This window comes from Vombatus ursinus, unplaced genomic scaffold (genome assembly GCF_900497805.2).
Source record: "Vombatus ursinus unplaced genomic scaffold, bare-nosed wombat genome assembly UNPS02003292.1, whole genome shotgun sequence".
NCBI lineage: Eukaryota > Metazoa > Chordata > Mammalia > Diprotodontia > Vombatidae > Vombatus > Vombatus ursinus.
In genome coordinates, this window is record NW_020943070.1 from 3,522,596 (window position 1) to 3,538,565 (window position 15,970).

The 15,970-nt window shown below is 55.1% G+C and overlaps 2 protein-coding genes across 2 annotated transcripts in view; both read left to right on the forward strand.

The window, feature by feature from the left end:
• Positions 1-4,323, forward strand: part of BAIAP2L2 (BAI1 associated protein 2 like 2) — a 20,985-nt gene extending 16,662 nt beyond the window's left edge. The window contains exons 10-14 of the mRNA XM_027874045.1: positions 792-1,008; positions 1,464-1,532; positions 1,853-2,072; positions 3,543-3,586; positions 3,923-4,323. Coding sequence (XP_027729846.1) covers positions 792-1,008; positions 1,464-1,532; positions 1,853-2,072; positions 3,543-3,586; positions 3,923-3,998 — 626 coding nt within the window. The 3' untranslated portion in view covers positions 3,999-4,323. The remainder of the gene's footprint in view (positions 1-791; positions 1,009-1,463; positions 1,533-1,852; positions 2,073-3,542; positions 3,587-3,922) is intronic.
• A 3,924-nt stretch (positions 4,324-8,247) lies between these two features.
• Positions 8,248-12,086, forward strand: SLC16A8 (solute carrier family 16 member 8). The gene is made up of 5 exons (XM_027871873.1): positions 8,248-8,464; positions 9,288-9,431; positions 10,022-10,864; positions 11,356-11,694; positions 11,965-12,086. Exons 1-5 carry the CDS (start codon positions 8,248-8,250, stop codon positions 12,084-12,086), a joined length of 1,665 nt encoding a protein of 554 aa, XP_027727674.1.
• Positions 12,087-15,970: the final 3,884 nt, after the last annotated feature.

The following is a 15,970-nucleotide window of genomic DNA, read 5'->3' on the forward strand; positions in this document are numbered from 1 at the left end:
GGGATGTCACAGCTGGGAGGGACCTTAGAACAGGGGATGTCAGAGCTGGGGGGTGGCCTGAGAACAGGGGCTGTCACAGCTGGGAGGGGCCTGAGAAAAGGGGATGTCAGAGCTGGGGACTTAGAACAGAGAATGTCAGCAGAAAGAGAAAACTTAGAACAGAGGATTACCTAGCTAGAAGGGAGCTCAGAGAAGAAAAAAATCAGTTCTAGGAGGGGCCTCAGAGCCTAAATGGGGATGGCAGAGCTAGAAGGCTCCTCAGGGACCCCCACTCCATCCATCCAGGCATCCCAAAGACATCCCTCTTCCTTCTTCCCCCAAGAGCCAGATCCCTTCCCCCAGGGAGTCCAAGCACCCACTGTATGCCCCCCCCACCGCTGCACAGCCCCCACCCCCATCCCTCGGGAGGAGTCCGGGGTCCTGACACCCTCTCCCACCCCACCAGCCTTAGACCTGATGGCATCCTCACTGGGACCAAATCTGGGCTTAGCCACGGTCCACTTGGGCAGAGCAAGAGGAAACAGGAGAGGGGCAGCGAGGTGGCACAGTGGATAGAGCACCGGCCCTGGAGTCAGGAGGACCTGAGTTCAAATCCGGCCTCAGACCAAACACTTGACGCGCACTAGCTGTGGGACCCTGGGCAAGTCATTGCCTAAAAATAAAAAAATAAAAGAATAATCTTAAAAAAAAAAAAAAAAAGAGGAAGCAGGAGGGATTCTTGCAGCGACCTGTGAGGGAGGGCCCCGGGCCTGGTACATGGACTGACCCTTCGCCCGCCCTCCCCTGCACAGCCTCCCTGTACGCCAGCAGCACGCAGCGGTCCCGCTCCAACTCGTTCGGGGAGCGGCAGGGTGGCAGCGGGGGCCCCCGGCGAGCTCGGGCCTTGGTGTCCCACTCGGACGGCGCCAACCACACCTTGCTGCCTTTCTCAGCTGGCGACGTGGTCCTGGTGCTGATGCCTGAGGCCCAGAATGGCTGGCTGTATGGCAAGCTGGAGGGGTCATCCGCGTGAGTGGGGGACAGGCAGGAGGGGGCTACCCGGGGTCCTGGGATCGTACATCTCTAGCTGGGAGGAAGCTGAAAGGCCGTCAAGCCCGACGCCTTCATTTTTACAGAGAGGGAAACTGAGGCTCAAAAAGGGACTTCCCCAAGCCACATTCCAGTCCCAGATCAGCCGTTACACACAGTGTGATCTCAGCAAATCACCTTTTCTCTCTGGGCCTCAGTTTCCCCATTTTTAAAATGAGGAGGTCGGACCGACTTGCCTTGAATGCCTAGAGCCAGGGTCATCTAGCTTGAGCCGTCCAGTGATGAGGAACACCAAGGCACTGATGGTATCATCCGTGAACGATGCATCTGCCCCACCTAGAGGAGGCCGGGAGAGGACCTGGTCAAAGGGCTTGGGGAGGGCAGGGTTAGGCTCGGGCCACCTCTGATCATGCCCAACCTCCCACACCCCCCAGGAGCGGCTGGTTTCCAGAGACGTACGTGAAGCCCCTGGAAGATCTGCCCGCGAGTGAGCTGGCCTCCAGGTAAGGGCAGCAGGGGGGGCTGGGGAAGGAGGGTGGCTGCCAGGGCCAGGGGACTGACTGGCCACACAACTGAGTGCACTTGGGGGGAATGGCTGGGAAGAGCCCCGGCCCTTTCAGTTACCGAGAAAGCTGGAAAAAGGCCTCCCCGCCCCGGCCAAAACCCTCTGCCCTGCCCTGCCTCTGCTCCCTGCCACCGAGGTCAACACGTCCAGCCCTCCGCCTCCAGTCGGGTCGGCCCAGGCATGCCTCCTCGGCTTGATGTGGGGCGGTCAGGGGCAGTGGGGGGCAGGGGCTGACCTCTCGCCACCCTCTTGACTCAGGTGCTATCCGCTTCGGGGCGCTCACAGCCTGGACAATCTCCTGGACGGCCCAGTGAGCACGCCGGCTTCCTCAGAGTACTGGGACGGCCGTTCCCGGCCCCACACCCCCAGCAGGACGGCCAGCCGGGCCACAAGCCGAGCCCCCAGCCCGCCCCCGCTGCCCCCAGATAGCAGCCGCAGAAGCAGCGTGGGCAGCACGGGGGTCACCAGCGATGCCAAGGTGAGCTCTCCGTGCCCTTCAGTGGGCTAGAGTGGGCCAGGAGACCCGGCCTGCCACCGACCGGCCTTGCTGGCCTCCCGCTGGCCATCTCGGCTCTCCTCTAAGAGGAGCTCCTGGCGTTCTCCCCACTCACGGATCCGAAGGCTGAGAGGTCATCCACTCCAACCCCTTCATTTTACAGAGGAAGAAACTGAGGCACAGAGAAGTAACTCTCCCGAGATCAAAGAAGAGTCAGAGGGAGAAAGGGAACCCAGGTTCTTTGAAAAGAAAGAGCAAGGAGGGCAGCTCGGTGGTGCAGTGGGTAGAGCTCTGGCCGTGGAGTCGGGAGGACCAGAGTTCAAATCCAGCCTCAGATACTTGATACTTACTAGCTGTGTGACCCTGGGCAAGTCACTTAACCCCCAATTGCCTCATCCAAAAAAAAGGGGGGGGCAGCTAGGTGGCACAGTGGATAGAGCACCAGCCCTGGATTCAGGAAGACCCAGGTTCAAATCCGGCCTCAGATACATAACACTTACTAGCAGTGTGACCCTGGGCAAGTCACTTAACCCCCATTGCCCAACAAAAAAAAAGAAAAAAAAGAGCAAGTGCTCTTTCCACCAGACCACACTGTCATCGTGTCCTTCCAGCCCTGACCTTCCCTGTTCTAAGCTCCTTCCCAGCCCTGACCTTCCCTGTTCTAAAGTTCCCTCCCAGCTCTGACATCCTCTGTTCTGAGGCCCCTGCCAGCTCTGACATTCCCTGTTCTAAGACCCTCCCAGCCCTAACATTCCCTGTTCTAAGTCCCCTCCCAGCCCTGACATTCCTGTTCTTAAGACCCTCCCAGCCCTGACCTTCCATGTCCTGAGGTCTCTCAAAGCTCTGAAGTCCTTGAATTCTGAGTCATGACTTTGATACTTCTCAGCTGTGTGACTCTGGACAAGTGACTCCTCTCTGAGCCTCAGTTCCCTCACCTGTAAGATAGAAAACGCTCTTGCATTTCCCAGCTCACAGAGCCCTCTAGAAGGGCGGGGGGTGCCAAAGACCTAGAACAGTGGGAGTTCTATGAGACGCGAGGCCAGGCATCCCTCCAGGTGCCCCTTCTCTGTTCCCTCCCACCGTGGACCCTGTAGTTAGGCTCAAGGCCTCCTTTGGACAGACGGGAGCCGCTCGATTTTCAGACTTCTCTGGTGGCAGAGAAATGGACAGAATGCTGGAGAAGTCAAGGCCAGGATTCAAATCTTGCTTGAGTAACTGTATGATCCTGGCCAAGTCCCTTACCCTCTGTTTGCCTCGGTTTCCTCTTCTGTTAAATGGCCATCATAATAGCTCACAGAGCTGTGGCGAGGATCAAAGTTGATGTTTATGAAGTGCTCTAAATGCTCGCTGTTACTGTCTAGCTATCAGTGGGAGAGAGGGATTGATGGACAGCAGAGCCGGCTTCGGCTCACCAGCCCCTCCCTCCTACACTGACCAGTCCCTCCTTTGCAGAAGCTGATGGCGTGGGAGCAGCACCCCCCGGAGCTCTTCCCCCGGTGAGTGGGAGACTGGCCAGACAAGGTCAGCCAGGGGTGGGCCGCGCAGACACCTTGGGTGGGGTGGTGGCTGGGCCCAAATTTCCCCTTGCCCTGCCCTGATGGGAGCTCCTGGCCCAGTTGGGAGGGACGGACTCAGAAGATTCTGGAACCCGGGTCAGAGCACGCTATCTGGTGTCCATGTATGAGGGGATGTGAGCCTTCTCTAGATCTCCCTCCCCTTCTGGAGAGGCGATCTGAACCCCACCCCAAGCCCTGCGTGAGTCTGTCTCACTAGGATTATGGGGGGGTCACCCTTCATTTTTTCTCTCCCTCACTGCCTTTCTCTTCGCTCAGAGGCACCAACCCCTTTGCCACCGTGAAACTTCGTCCCACCGTCACCAATGACCGCTCAGCCCCCCTCATCCGCTGAGGACCCCCTGGCCTGGGGGGTGACTGTCCCCCATCACTCAAGTGTAGACTCTGCCTCACCCAGCATACTCAGAAAGCACCTGGAAGCCTCTTGTGGGTACCCAAGCAGAAGATTCCAGGGAATTCCAAATTGGAGTCCAGGGCATGAGCCCTGTGCCCACCCTCTCTTCCCAGTTGGGGCAGAGATTCTGAAGCAAGAGTGACTCTGTGCTTCCCAAATGAGACAGCGTGACCTCAGGGCCAGGGAGCAGACTGCCAGGGCCCCACTCCAGGGAAGAGGCCAGCAGGGGCTCTTTTCATCCATCCATCCATCCATCCATCCATCCCTCCCTCCCTCCCTCCCTCCATCCACCTATCCCTCCCTCTCTCCCTCCCTTCATCCATCCATCCATCCATCCATCCATTCCTCCATCCATCCATCCATCCATCCCTCCCTCCCTCCATCCACCTATCCCTCCCTCTCTCCCTCCCTTCATCCATCCATTCCTCCATCCATCCATTCCTCCCTCCCAGAGGGCCAGACGCAGCATAGTGAGGGACTCTCCCTTCCCTGCTCCATCCTCTCCCACTGTCTCCCCCAGAGGCCAGAGAAACTCTCCTCCCCTCCCCCTTCCCAGGCTTGGAAGCAGACCAGTGTTTAATTGTATAAATGGGTATGAATTAAAGCAAATGGACCCAAGGCAGAGGAGCAGCTGAGTCAGTGTGTGTTTGTTGGGATCGGGGGTGGGGAGGGGAGCAGCCGGGGGACCCCGAATCGAGGGCCCCCCGCTGACCGTGGCCCCAGTCAGAGGCCAGGCCCGTTTGATTTTCCAGACAAAGCTGTTACTCTCAGCTTGCCTTTGGCAGGTTCTTTCTTGAATCTGACCTGAATCCTGCTCCTGTATCCCCTGCCTCCCCAAATCCCCATCTCTTCTTGTCTGTCCCAGCTTAGGACAGTAGGCTGGTCGCTAGTCTGAGCTTGGCCCTTCCCCGGCCTTAGGGGCTGTGTCCACACCTCCATTCCTGGCTGCCCCAGGAGGGCCCCCACCTTGATTGGGGAGGGGGTCCCGACTGCCCAGAGCCTAAGACAAGGCCAGTTTTGTTCCAGAGTGCCCCCACCCAACCCAACAGGCCTCTGGGACTTAGCTGCAGAGGAATGCCTCCCCTGGGCACCAGCCTGGGCCAGGCTCCTCCCTGAGTTGTCCCCACACCAGGAATGTGACCCCAGGCAGAGGGGCTAAAGCGCTTAGGAGATTAGGGGGCCTTCCCCTCCAAGGGCTGGGCTCTAGACAGTCTACAACTCCTAGGATTAGGAACTTTAGAGAAGGAGTCAATCTCCCTGGTTTTTCAGAGGGGGAAACTGAGGCATAAAAAGGTGAAGAAGGAACTTGTCTACAGTGATACAAGCACTAACCTCAGATTTGAACTCGGGGCCTGGGACACGAGATGGCATTGTTCTTTTCACTACCCCCATGCATCCTTCTGGACCTTATCCTATTGGAGTGAAACCTGAAATTGCTTTATTTGGGCTGGCTGTGTGGTGTGCTCTAAGTGGCCCAGTGCACAAACCTAGGTTCAGATCTGGCCTCAGACCTTTACTAGCTGTGTGACCCTGGGCAAGTCACTTTGCCCTGTTTGCCTCAGTTTTCTCATCTGTAAAATGAAGCCAGAGAAGGAAACGGCAAACCGCTGCACTATCTCTGCCAAGAAAACTCCACATAGGGTCACAAAGAGTCCGACGCAACTGAAACAACTCAACGATAACAACTGAAAAGTTGTTCCCCCCACCCCCCATAGTGCCTAGGACGGTGTCCTGAATGGTGGCTCGGGCCATGGCGGTGACTGGCTGTTGCCAGCACCACTTTCTTCTCCCACCAAAGCCTCTTATCAGGGTACGTGTGGAGGGACAAACTCCGGTTATAAGCCTGGTCTCCACCCCGCTCCCCGCCCCCCACCCATTCCTCGTCCCAGCGCAGCCAGCCCCGGAGAAGGACACCCAGCAGTCAGGGAAGGGGGAGGGGCGGTTTAAAGCTTGCTCGGGCTTCTAATCCCCGGGGTCCAGTTGGGCTGTGGGGAGCCCGGGTGACTGAGCCTCGGAGGGTCTGAGCCCAGCAGCATCGGAAGCGCCTGGCGGAGGTTGGCACAGAGGGACCTCGATAGGTGGGAGCGGCCAGAGAGGCCCAGGTCAGTAACCCCTGGACCCACACGGAGTGGAGGGGGAGGCCCTCTAAGGCTTGCAGCCAGGGCAGACAGCATGAGAGAGGCAGCAGCAATGTCAGACCCGGGACCAAGAGACCTGGGGGGCTTTGCATCCCTCCTACGCTGGCTAACTGTGTGACCCTGGGCAAGTCTCCACCTTCTGAGACTCAATCTCAGATTGTTTTCAAAGTAATTTTAGTTTTTATTCTGAACTTGACAAACATCAAACAGAACAGGCGTTCGCACCTGCCTAATGAAAAAGAATTGCACGCAGAGCTGCCGCTCTCTATAGTGGACAGACAGCCTGCTCCGCTTTCCACATTTACTAGGCTCAGCCTGGAGCTTTCCAAGATGCATGCTTGAGGTCCCTTCCAGCTCTGAGGTGCTGCCCCTTGGTGCGCCTTCTGGCCTTTATTCTAGTCTCTTCTCTCCTTCAGAAATAAAAAAAAGAGGTCTCACTGACCCTCTCAGCTTTCTTTGAGCCTCAGTTTCCATCTCTGTAAAACGGGAACGATCATTTTTCATCTCCTTGCGTATTTATAAGGCAGCTGTGAGTGGAGTTGTAGCTGGGCATTCTGAAGCTTGGAACAAATCCCAGGGAAAAGCTGGGGGAGAGGTGGATGTCTGTCACAGCTGACCATAGCTGTGGCTGGCAGATTGGAGACAGAGTTGGGGAGGTAGAGGAACTAGGGTTCGGGGTGTTCACAGGGGGCTAGGGCTCAGGTGAAGACTTTGAGCCGGCCCAGAACGGCTAGGAGGCTGGAAAGGTGCAAAGACACCAGAAATAAGCATCTCCCTAGGACGGAGTGAACCTGAAGGGAGGACGACGGGATTGCCGAGTGATTATGGCTGAGGGAGATGCTGAAGGTGGATCCCAGAGCTTTCTGCCCACCCCGGGGTGTCTAGGTGTGGAAGGAGCGGCTGGTTTTGAAGAAGGGGCAAGAGAGGTGGGGTCTTCAGGAGAAGGCTAGCTCTCGGGGAGCACAAGATGGAAACAAGGCAGGATGGAGTGGGGCTCCCGAGGGACCGAGGAAGGCAAAGGCTGAGCTGGAGGGGTGAGTGGGGAGCAGTTATGGATGGAAAGGGGTGACCCATCCAGCCCCCTGCTTCCCTAGCCTCCAGCACCAACTAGCTGCTCCCTCGCCCTCTCCCCCCAAGTCCCCCAAACCTAGGAGTAGCTGGAGCAGGTGCAGTGTCAGAGGGTCCCCCCCACAGTCCCTGCTGGCACCCGCTTCTCCACCCTCTGCAGAGCCCAAAGGGATGCTGGGCCAGGAGGCGCCAGAGGCGCAGCATCCTGCCCGGGCCCCCAGCGCCGGAGAGCAGCGCCTGGAGAGAAGTCCTGGATGCCCCATTTCAGCTATGGTTCACATTTTGAAGGAAGTGGTTTGCAAATTTTGAAACACTCTAGAAATAGGAATTAGAATCAGATCCCAACTGGATATGTGTGAGGAGGACGAATATTTTTAGAGCTAAAGGGATCCCAGAGGCCATTAAGGCCAATCCCCTCATTTTACACAGGAGGAAACTGAGGCCCAGAGACAGAAGGTGACTTGCCCAAAGCCACACTGCAGGTTCATGGCAAGTCATAAGTAGGGCTCGGTTCCCCAGCTTCTATCCTGAAAACCTTTCTGGAGCCAGGAAAACATTGCAGGGGAGCAAAGGTCATATAGCCTACTTCTCTCTTTTATAGATGGGGAGAATAAAGCTTAAAGAAGGGAAATGACTTTGCTAAGGTCACACAAGTATTAGGTGCCAGAAGTGGCACGTCAGCCTCAGCCCCGAGGCAGCGCCCTGCTGGGTCTCTACAATGTGCCTGACCTCAAAATCAGCTTCTAATTGGGAAGGGACTAGAGCAGGGGTCAGAGAGGGTTCTTGGGTTTTTCTGCAACCCCCCCTAAAGTACTTGGGAGAGAAGAGGGTGAGTGGAGATGGGATCTCGGCAGACCCTCCCCACTCATTCTGGGCTCCCCCAAACTGAAGGCTTCTCTTTTCCATGGCCTTCGTTCCCTGCCTCAGTTTCCCTGACTCACTGGTGCCCTCTCTGCCTGCAGCCCTCCGCTGGCCGGCTGGTGATGGGGGCCGGTGGTCCCGCTGGGCGGCCTGGGTCAGCTCCCGACGGCGGCTGGGGCTGGGCGGTGCTGCTTGGTTGTTTCGTGGTGACGGGCTTCTCCTACGCCTTTCCTAAGGCGGTCAGCGTGTACTTCAAGGCGCTCATGCGGGACTTTGGCGTGGGTTACAGCGACACGGCCTGGATCTCCTCCATCATGCTGGCCATGCTCTATGGCACAGGTCCGGGGAGGGGGTTGGGGGGCGGGTGGCGGCCTGGCCCTGTAACCACTCTCCCTCCTTCCCTCCCATAGGCCTGTCTGTCCCTGGGTCCCCTATCCCCAATGCCCTCCTGGGGACCCCCAGTCATAAGACTCCAGCTCCTCCTGTTTCTGCCCTGCGCCTGATCCTGGGGACCCCTTCCCCCAGCTTCCTCTGGGGAACCTCCTCCGGACAGCCCTGCTTCCTAGGGCCCTCACCCCTTTCTGGCCACCCTGGGGATCCCTCTCCTTTCTTCCCCAAGCCCCGCCCTGTGTCTCCTTGTCCTCTGCTAGAACTCCCAAACCTCTGAACGTGGGCAGACTTCTGCCCTCTAGCCCCCATGTCCTCCCCATCCAAAGTCAGAGAATCGTTGCTCTTGCCTCAACCCTGCCCCAACTCGAGGTGTCCCCGTAATCCCGGCCCCTCCCCAGGTACGGTCTCAGCCCAAAGTTGGGCAGCCCTTAGCTGCTCTCCAGACCACTGCAATCTGGGGCCTGAGGACCCGCTGGCAGTCAGCCCCAGGGGGGACCTCCTACTGCCTGAGCTAACCCTCGGGCTGTTTCTTTGTCCTTTCTTCCTTGGATTAGTCAAGCCTCAGACAAGAGCAGTTTTATAGCTAATATGAGTCCTGAGAGCTGCCATCCTCACCCAGACTTACATTCGTTGCAATCCCCTGGGCTCTGTAGTGGATAAAGGTCGGAGTTGGCAGGAAGTGCTGAGTTCTAATCCTGCCCAAAATATTACCTGGGTGACCCTGGCCAAGTCACCTCACAGACCTCCCCTGCCCACCCCTCTTACCCCACAGGGCCCTTGTCTAGTATCCTGGTAAACCAGTTTGGCTGCCGTCCTGTGATGCTGGCCGGGGGCCTGTTGGCCTCCTCTGGGATGATCCTAGCCTCCTTCACCACCAGACTCGTGGAGCTGTATCTGACGGCCGGCGTGCTCACAGGTCAGACTCCGGCCCCGTCCCCCCTGGGCCCCCGGCCAGAAAGCCCCTTCCCAAGGTCGTGACCAATCTTCTCCCTATCCCAAGTTGTGGCTCTCTCCATGGGTGGACTGTGATCGTGGGCGAGGAGGAGGAGGTTGGACGAGGTGACCTCTAAGCTCTAAGAACGTCAGAGTCAAGCCTGCGCTAAGCTGGGTGGCAGGAGCTCTGGGTTCTACTCTCTACTGTCATCTGAACCTTCTGGGCTTCGCTTTCCTCATCTGTAAAATGGGGGTGTTGGGTTAAATGATCTCTAAGAGTGGGCCCTGTGAGGCTCAGCACAGGGCCTGGCACACTGTAGGGGCTTAATAGATGCACATGTACCTGACTTTCAGTTCTCTGACATCCAAGCCCTCCCACTCCTCTCTCCCTTCTCCAATGGCACCCCTAATCCTGCCCCCTCCGGTGTTCACCTCCCTCTCCTTCCCAAGCCTCCTAGCACAGACAGAGAGGAAGGTGGTGTGTCCTCCCCTGGCCTCTCACACAGGCCAGACGGCTCTCAAGGAGCCCTGTGTCTAGCCTGACCGTGACTCCCCCTGCCTCTAACCCCTCAGGCCTGGGCATGGCCCTCAACTTCCAACCCTCACTCATCATGCTGGGCCTGTACTTCGACCGCCGGCGGCCCCTGGCCAATGGACTGGCAGCCGCTGGCAGCCCCGTCTTCTTGTCCGCCCTGTCTCCTCTGGGCCAGGTCCTGCTGGAGCACTTTGGCTGGCGGGGGGGTTTCCTCCTCATGGGGGGGCTGCTTCTTAACTGCTGCACCTGCGGAGCAGTCATGAGGCCCCTGACCGGTGGCCCCGGGGCCCGGGGCGGGGCCAGGCCTGAGGAGGAAGCCAGGGAGATGCTGCCTCTGGAGCAGGGAAAGAAGAAGGCAGCGGGGAGCGCTGGTGGGCAGCAGCGGAGACGGCGGCGGAAAAAGCGGCTGCTGGACTTCTCCGTCTTCACTGACCGGGGCTTTGTAGTGTACACCATTGCCAAGTTCATCCTGGTGCTGGGCCTGTTCGTGCCCACCATCATGTTGGTCAACTATGCCAAGGACGCGGGCGTACCTGACACCGACGCCGCCTTCCTGCTGTCGGTGATCGGCTTTGTGGACATAGTGGCCCGGCCGGCCTGCGGGGCACTGGCCGGGCTGGGCAGGGTCCGACCCCACGTGACCTATCTCTTCAGCCTGGCCATGCTGGCCAACGGGCTCACTGACCTGTGCAGTGCCCGGGCCCGCTCCTACGGCGCCCTGGTGGGCTTCTGTGTGGCCTTTGGCCTTTCTTACGGCATGGTGGGGGCCTTGCAGTTCGAAGTGCTCATGGCCACCGTCGGAGCCCAGCGATTCCCCAGCGCCATCGGCCTCGTGCTGCTGGTAGAGGCCGTGGCGGTGCTCATAGGACCGCCCTCAGCTGGTAGGTGGCCCCCGTGTCACCAGGTCCACATTCTGGGGTGGAATCCTAGCTCCCCTTTTACTGGATGGCCTGAGACTCCCCCATGAAGTGAAAGAATTAGATCATCTCCAACGCCCTTTAGGAGTCTATGATTCTCCCAAATGACGTGGATGACCCTCAGTCAGGAGAGCTGTGGTCCTTCCTCCCTCTGACCCCTTTGCACCCCCAGCCTCGTCCTGGTCTGTCCAGGCAACTCCTAAGGAGCAGATTTAGAGTCTGAAGGTGGTTTCAAACTAGCTCTGTGTCTTAAGTGCATGCTGGGTGACCTCTGGGTCTCAGTTTCCACATCTGTAAAATGAGGGAGTAGACTAGATGCCTCAGGGTTCCGCCTCTCACCTTGTGACCTCTCTGGCCCCAGACTCATCCATAAAATGAAGGGGCTGGGGGAGATGGCCCTTCAGGTCTGATTGGGTCGTGTGACGCCGTCCTCCTTCATGTCCCACCTCCTGCAGGTCGCCTGGTGGACACCCTTAAAAACTACGAAATTATCTTCTATCTGGCCGGTTCAGAGGTTCTGCTGTCCGCTCTCTTCCTCTCGACAGCCACCTACTGCTGTCTGAGGAAGCCTTGCGGTCCAGAACTCGCCCCGGACCCTCCCCCTGGGGCCAGGGACACAGAAGAGGCTGAGTATGACAGTGACCCCAGCCCCCCCGCTGCTGCTACGGCTGCCCCCCAGCACTCTGAGAACCACGTGGCCCCCGATGTGGAGCAGGCTGAGGAAGAAGAGGAAGAGGACGGGGAGGAAGAGGGCAAACCTGTACTGGGAGGCTCTGCAGAGATGCTTAGCAAAGGTGGATTCTAGCCTCCCAGGCGCGGAGGGTGGGGACTTTGGGAGGGCAGGGAAGGATGCTCCAGTGGGGTGCTCTCATCCTCCGAGGGGAGCCTCCAAGTCCGTGAGAGGCTTGCCTTCTCTTGATGTGGACAGAGCAGCGTACCAGCCCTGTTCACTGTCATCCTCCACTCTTGACGTGGGAATGGCCCACCTTTTCTGGGCTGAGCTGTCCTCCATGGGGACTGAGTCCCTGCCCCTGTAACTCTGAGAGCCCCCCAAATACCAACAGGACACTGGTACCAGACAGACTTGTTCCGTGTGCTCCAACTTGCCCTCCCCCTCATTGCCAGGCCGAGCTTATTGTCCATCTGTGGTGCCCGTCCCAGATATCAGTACACACTGAAGGACTGACTCAATGAACTGCCCATTCAACTCCATGTCACAGTTCGTAGCGCATTTTTCATGCATTTGGTTCTTCCTGTATGGATGGCTAGAATGACTAAGTTATAAGACTGGGGGGGCAGGACCACATTAATAACAGAATCACGGGGGCATAGGGACATAAATCTAGTGCTATCCCACTCCTCTTTCCCCCAAGAAATTCTAAGAAGCAGGACGCTTGGGTTCTCATCCCAGTGATCTGGCGTGTAATATAAGGCTTGTCCCTTGTACCTTTTTAGATCTACAAGTACAGTAGACCCTAATTAGGCAAGGCTGTTTGCTTAGCCTTCATGCCCTCCATAGGAGAGTGAAAAGGTATATGTGTGGGGCAAGGGGGAAGCCATTTTCCTTCCATACCTTACTCCATGGTGGAAATAACACTGAGAGTCATGAAACCTGGATTCCTCTCCTGACATGACACTAGCTCACCATGTGACCTTGGGCCAGTCAGTCCCCGACCCTCAGGCCTCAGAGCTGAAAGGGATTCCAGCAAAGCTGGTCCAACCCACAGCTGAACAAGAATCCTCCAAAGCGGTCAAAAGCCCTTCCCCACTGCTGCCTGCACCAGATTAAAATGTAATTGGAAATTAACAAAATTAATAAAAATGCAATAGAACATAAATAATGTTAGTGCATGGTCTTCTAAGCCAGTAAGCTGCCTGCAGGCATCCTTACATACACTGCAGTCACCCATTTCTATTTGACTTTGACACCATTGGCCAGCAGATGGCCAGCGGGCCTCCAGGGACAAGGACCCATGCTTGCCAAAACAGTTCATCCATTCTTGGACAGCATTCGTTGGTCATTTTTTTCTTACATTAAGCCTAAGTCTCCCTCTCTGTAACTCCCCCCACCACCAACTGCTCCTGGGGAACCAAGGAGAACATGTTTTTCTCCTCCTATGAGACCCCTTCACATACTTGAAGATGACTCTTCCCCTGTCCCGAATAGTATGGTCTCCACACCTGACCACTATCCTCTGCACAGGTAGAGTAGTACAGAGGGTGAAATGCCTAACTTGGGAGTGAAGGCAATCTGGCCTCAAAGACTCACCTCTGACTCTAGCTGTTTGACTTTGGGCAGATCACTTCCCGCCTCTTAGTTCGTTTACTTCTCTATAAAATGGGGTTGGGGGTACTTCCTACAGGTACTTTTTTGAGGCTCAAATAAGTTACTAACATGTCATAGCACTAGGCAAACTTTAAGGGGCTATCTGTCCGTTATTATTGTCCTTGCCAAAATGTGGTGCCCAGAACAGAACACAATTCTCAAGCTCTATTTGACAAAGTTGGAGCACATGGGGACACTCATGGCTCCAGTTCCGACCACCATGTTCCTTAAAGGCCCATCTTCTGTTGTCTCACTTTGGCCTTGCAGTTTAGTTTACTAAAAGCTTTGGCTCATTTTCACACACACACACACACACACACGGGCACAATAGCTGCAAATGCCCCCTCTGAAGAGGACTACTGTATGGTTTTGACTCTCCCTGGGCCTGCTTCCTCATTGGGTAAAATGAGGTAATTGCATTCCCCAAATGATAAGTGGTTTCAAAGGTTAAGAACTGGCAGTGCTCAGAGGAAGAAAACCAAACTATCAGTATCCGTGTGAAAATATACTAAGAATCACTGATAGAGAAATGCGTATTAAAACATAAAGAAAAATGACAAATGCTGGTGGTGGTGTGGGAAAACAGGTATATTAAATACACTGTTGGTGGAGCAGTGGACTGGTCCAGTTATTCTGGAAAGCAATTGGGAACCATGCCCAAAACACTACTAAACTTGCATACCCTTTGACTAAAGAGATCAAAGAATGGGGGAAAGGACCTATATTTATAGCATACTTAGGGCAGCGCTGTTTCCAGTGGCAAAGACAAAACCAAGGGGATGCTCATCAGTTGGGGAAAGGCTAACCACGTTAATGTGTACATGATGGACTACTACTGTGCACCAAGAAATAATGAAGGGTGTAGTTTTAAGGTAAACCTGGGAAGACCTGTATGAGCTGATGCAGAGAAGTGAGCAGATGTAGGAACTCTGATCAATCAATCAAGTGCCTACTACATGACCAGCCACAAATCCAGAAGAATCAAGATGAAACAGGTCATCTCCCTAGCTCCTAAGAGAGAGGATGGCCTCGAGTGCTGATTGAGACATGGGGGGAAGTGAGCAACAGGGGAAACATGGGAATTTATTTTGCTTCACCATGTGTTTATAAAGTTCTTTCTTGCTTTCTCAGTCGGGTGGGGAAGGTAGATTATTTGAAAATTAAAAAATCATACCTGTAATTGGAAAAAAATAAAAATTTAACTTAAAAAGAGGCTATGAGATGATCTCTGATTCTACAATATCATTAGCTAACTACGTATCCCCCATTCTATACTAGTGTGGTTGATTTTGGAACCCAAGCCTAAGATCTGACATTTATTTATAGCCATTACATTTCATCTGATTAGACTTGGCTCGTTTTTCTAATGTTAGATTTTTTTTTTTTATCCTGTCATCCAGAATATTAGCTACCTCTCCCAGCCTTGTGTCATCATCCATCTGGAAGGGTAAAAATACTATCACTTTATTATGAAAAAAATATAGGTCCCTGCGGCCCTCCAGTGGAGACCCACCCCCTGCCTGTTGATATTCAACCACCAATCATAATTTGGGCTCAATCATTCAATCTACTCTGAATTCGCCTAACTGGATGATCACCTGGCTGCCATCTTTCCATCTTGACCACCAGGACAGCATGCCTTCACTAAATATTCTGCTAGCTCCAAACCCAAGGTTCTCTCCACAGTACCAAGCTTCTCTTATTTTAAGCCTCATCTCCAGGGCTCTCTTCACTACACCAAACCTTTAACCACATGGCATTGCTGGTGGGGCTGGGTGATACAGAGGACAATGGGGACCCAGGTAGGAGGGCTGTGCCGGGATCAGCCATTCGAGGGCATTAGGTAGACAGAGGCCGTGCTCAGTGGAGTCAGGGGTAGGCTTGAGCTGCAGAGCTTGGCTTGGGGTCTGTGCTCCTCTCTTCCTTCTATTCCATCCTGGAAAGATGCCCAAGGGCCCTATAGGTCTGGAGTCCCAAGTATGGGACCTAGTTCTATTTCATGCAGCAGCCTGATGGAAATAAAGGTGCAGTGAGGACAGCCTGGGAGTCACACAACCAGCTTTGCTTACGACCAGCTGAGCGTACTGTGACAAGTCCTAACCACTGGGGCCCACTGCCTTCTCTATCAAGTGACAGGATTGGACCAGACGATCTAAACCCAATCACAAGACCACAGACCCTGAGCTGGGACCTCAGGAATCATCTAGTCTAACCCTCTCATTTCACAGACCAAGAAACTGAGGCCCAGAGAGGTCAGGTAACTTGCCCAAGGCCACAGAAGGAGGAAATGGCAAAAAATGGAAGTCCCAGGGCTCCAAGGTCAGTGGGAAAGATCAGTGCTTTTCTAAGGACCTTCCCCAACAGAAATCTTAGGAGACATCTTGGGAGCGGTGGCTTGTGGGTTACAAGTGAGATGATGGGGGAGACTTTCACTGTTAAGATTCCCTTGAAAAGGAAGGTCTGATAAACAAATTGTGAGATGCAAATGAAATGGAAAATTACTGTGCCATGAGAAATGACAAATCTGAATCTGCAGAAGTAGGGAAAAACTTGCATTACTGACTGATGCTGAATGAGGTAAGGAGAACCAGGAAAACATCTACACTACAACAGTATAGATGAAAAGAACCCAAAACCAGACACTGACCTATTCAAAGTAAAGGCCAAGGTAGAGAAACAGACCAGACTAGATAACGCAGACTCAAACAATGATTAACCTGATAATTTCTCCCTACGTGAGAATT

Excerpts from the sequence above, each read along its gene's own strand:
- SLC16A8 (XM_027871873.1), top strand. The coding sequence starts at position 8,248 with ATGGGGGCCGGTGGTCCCGCTGGGCGGCCTGGGTCAGCTCCCGACGGC. Across the intron at positions 8,465-9,287 it reads GGCCATGCTCTATGGCACAG|GGCCCTTGTCTAGTATCCTG; the intron begins GTCCGGGGAGGG and ends CTTACCCCACAG. Across the intron at positions 10,865-11,355 it reads CATAGGACCGCCCTCAGCTG|GTCGCCTGGTGGACACCCTT; the intron begins GTAGGTGGCCCC and ends CACCTCCTGCAG.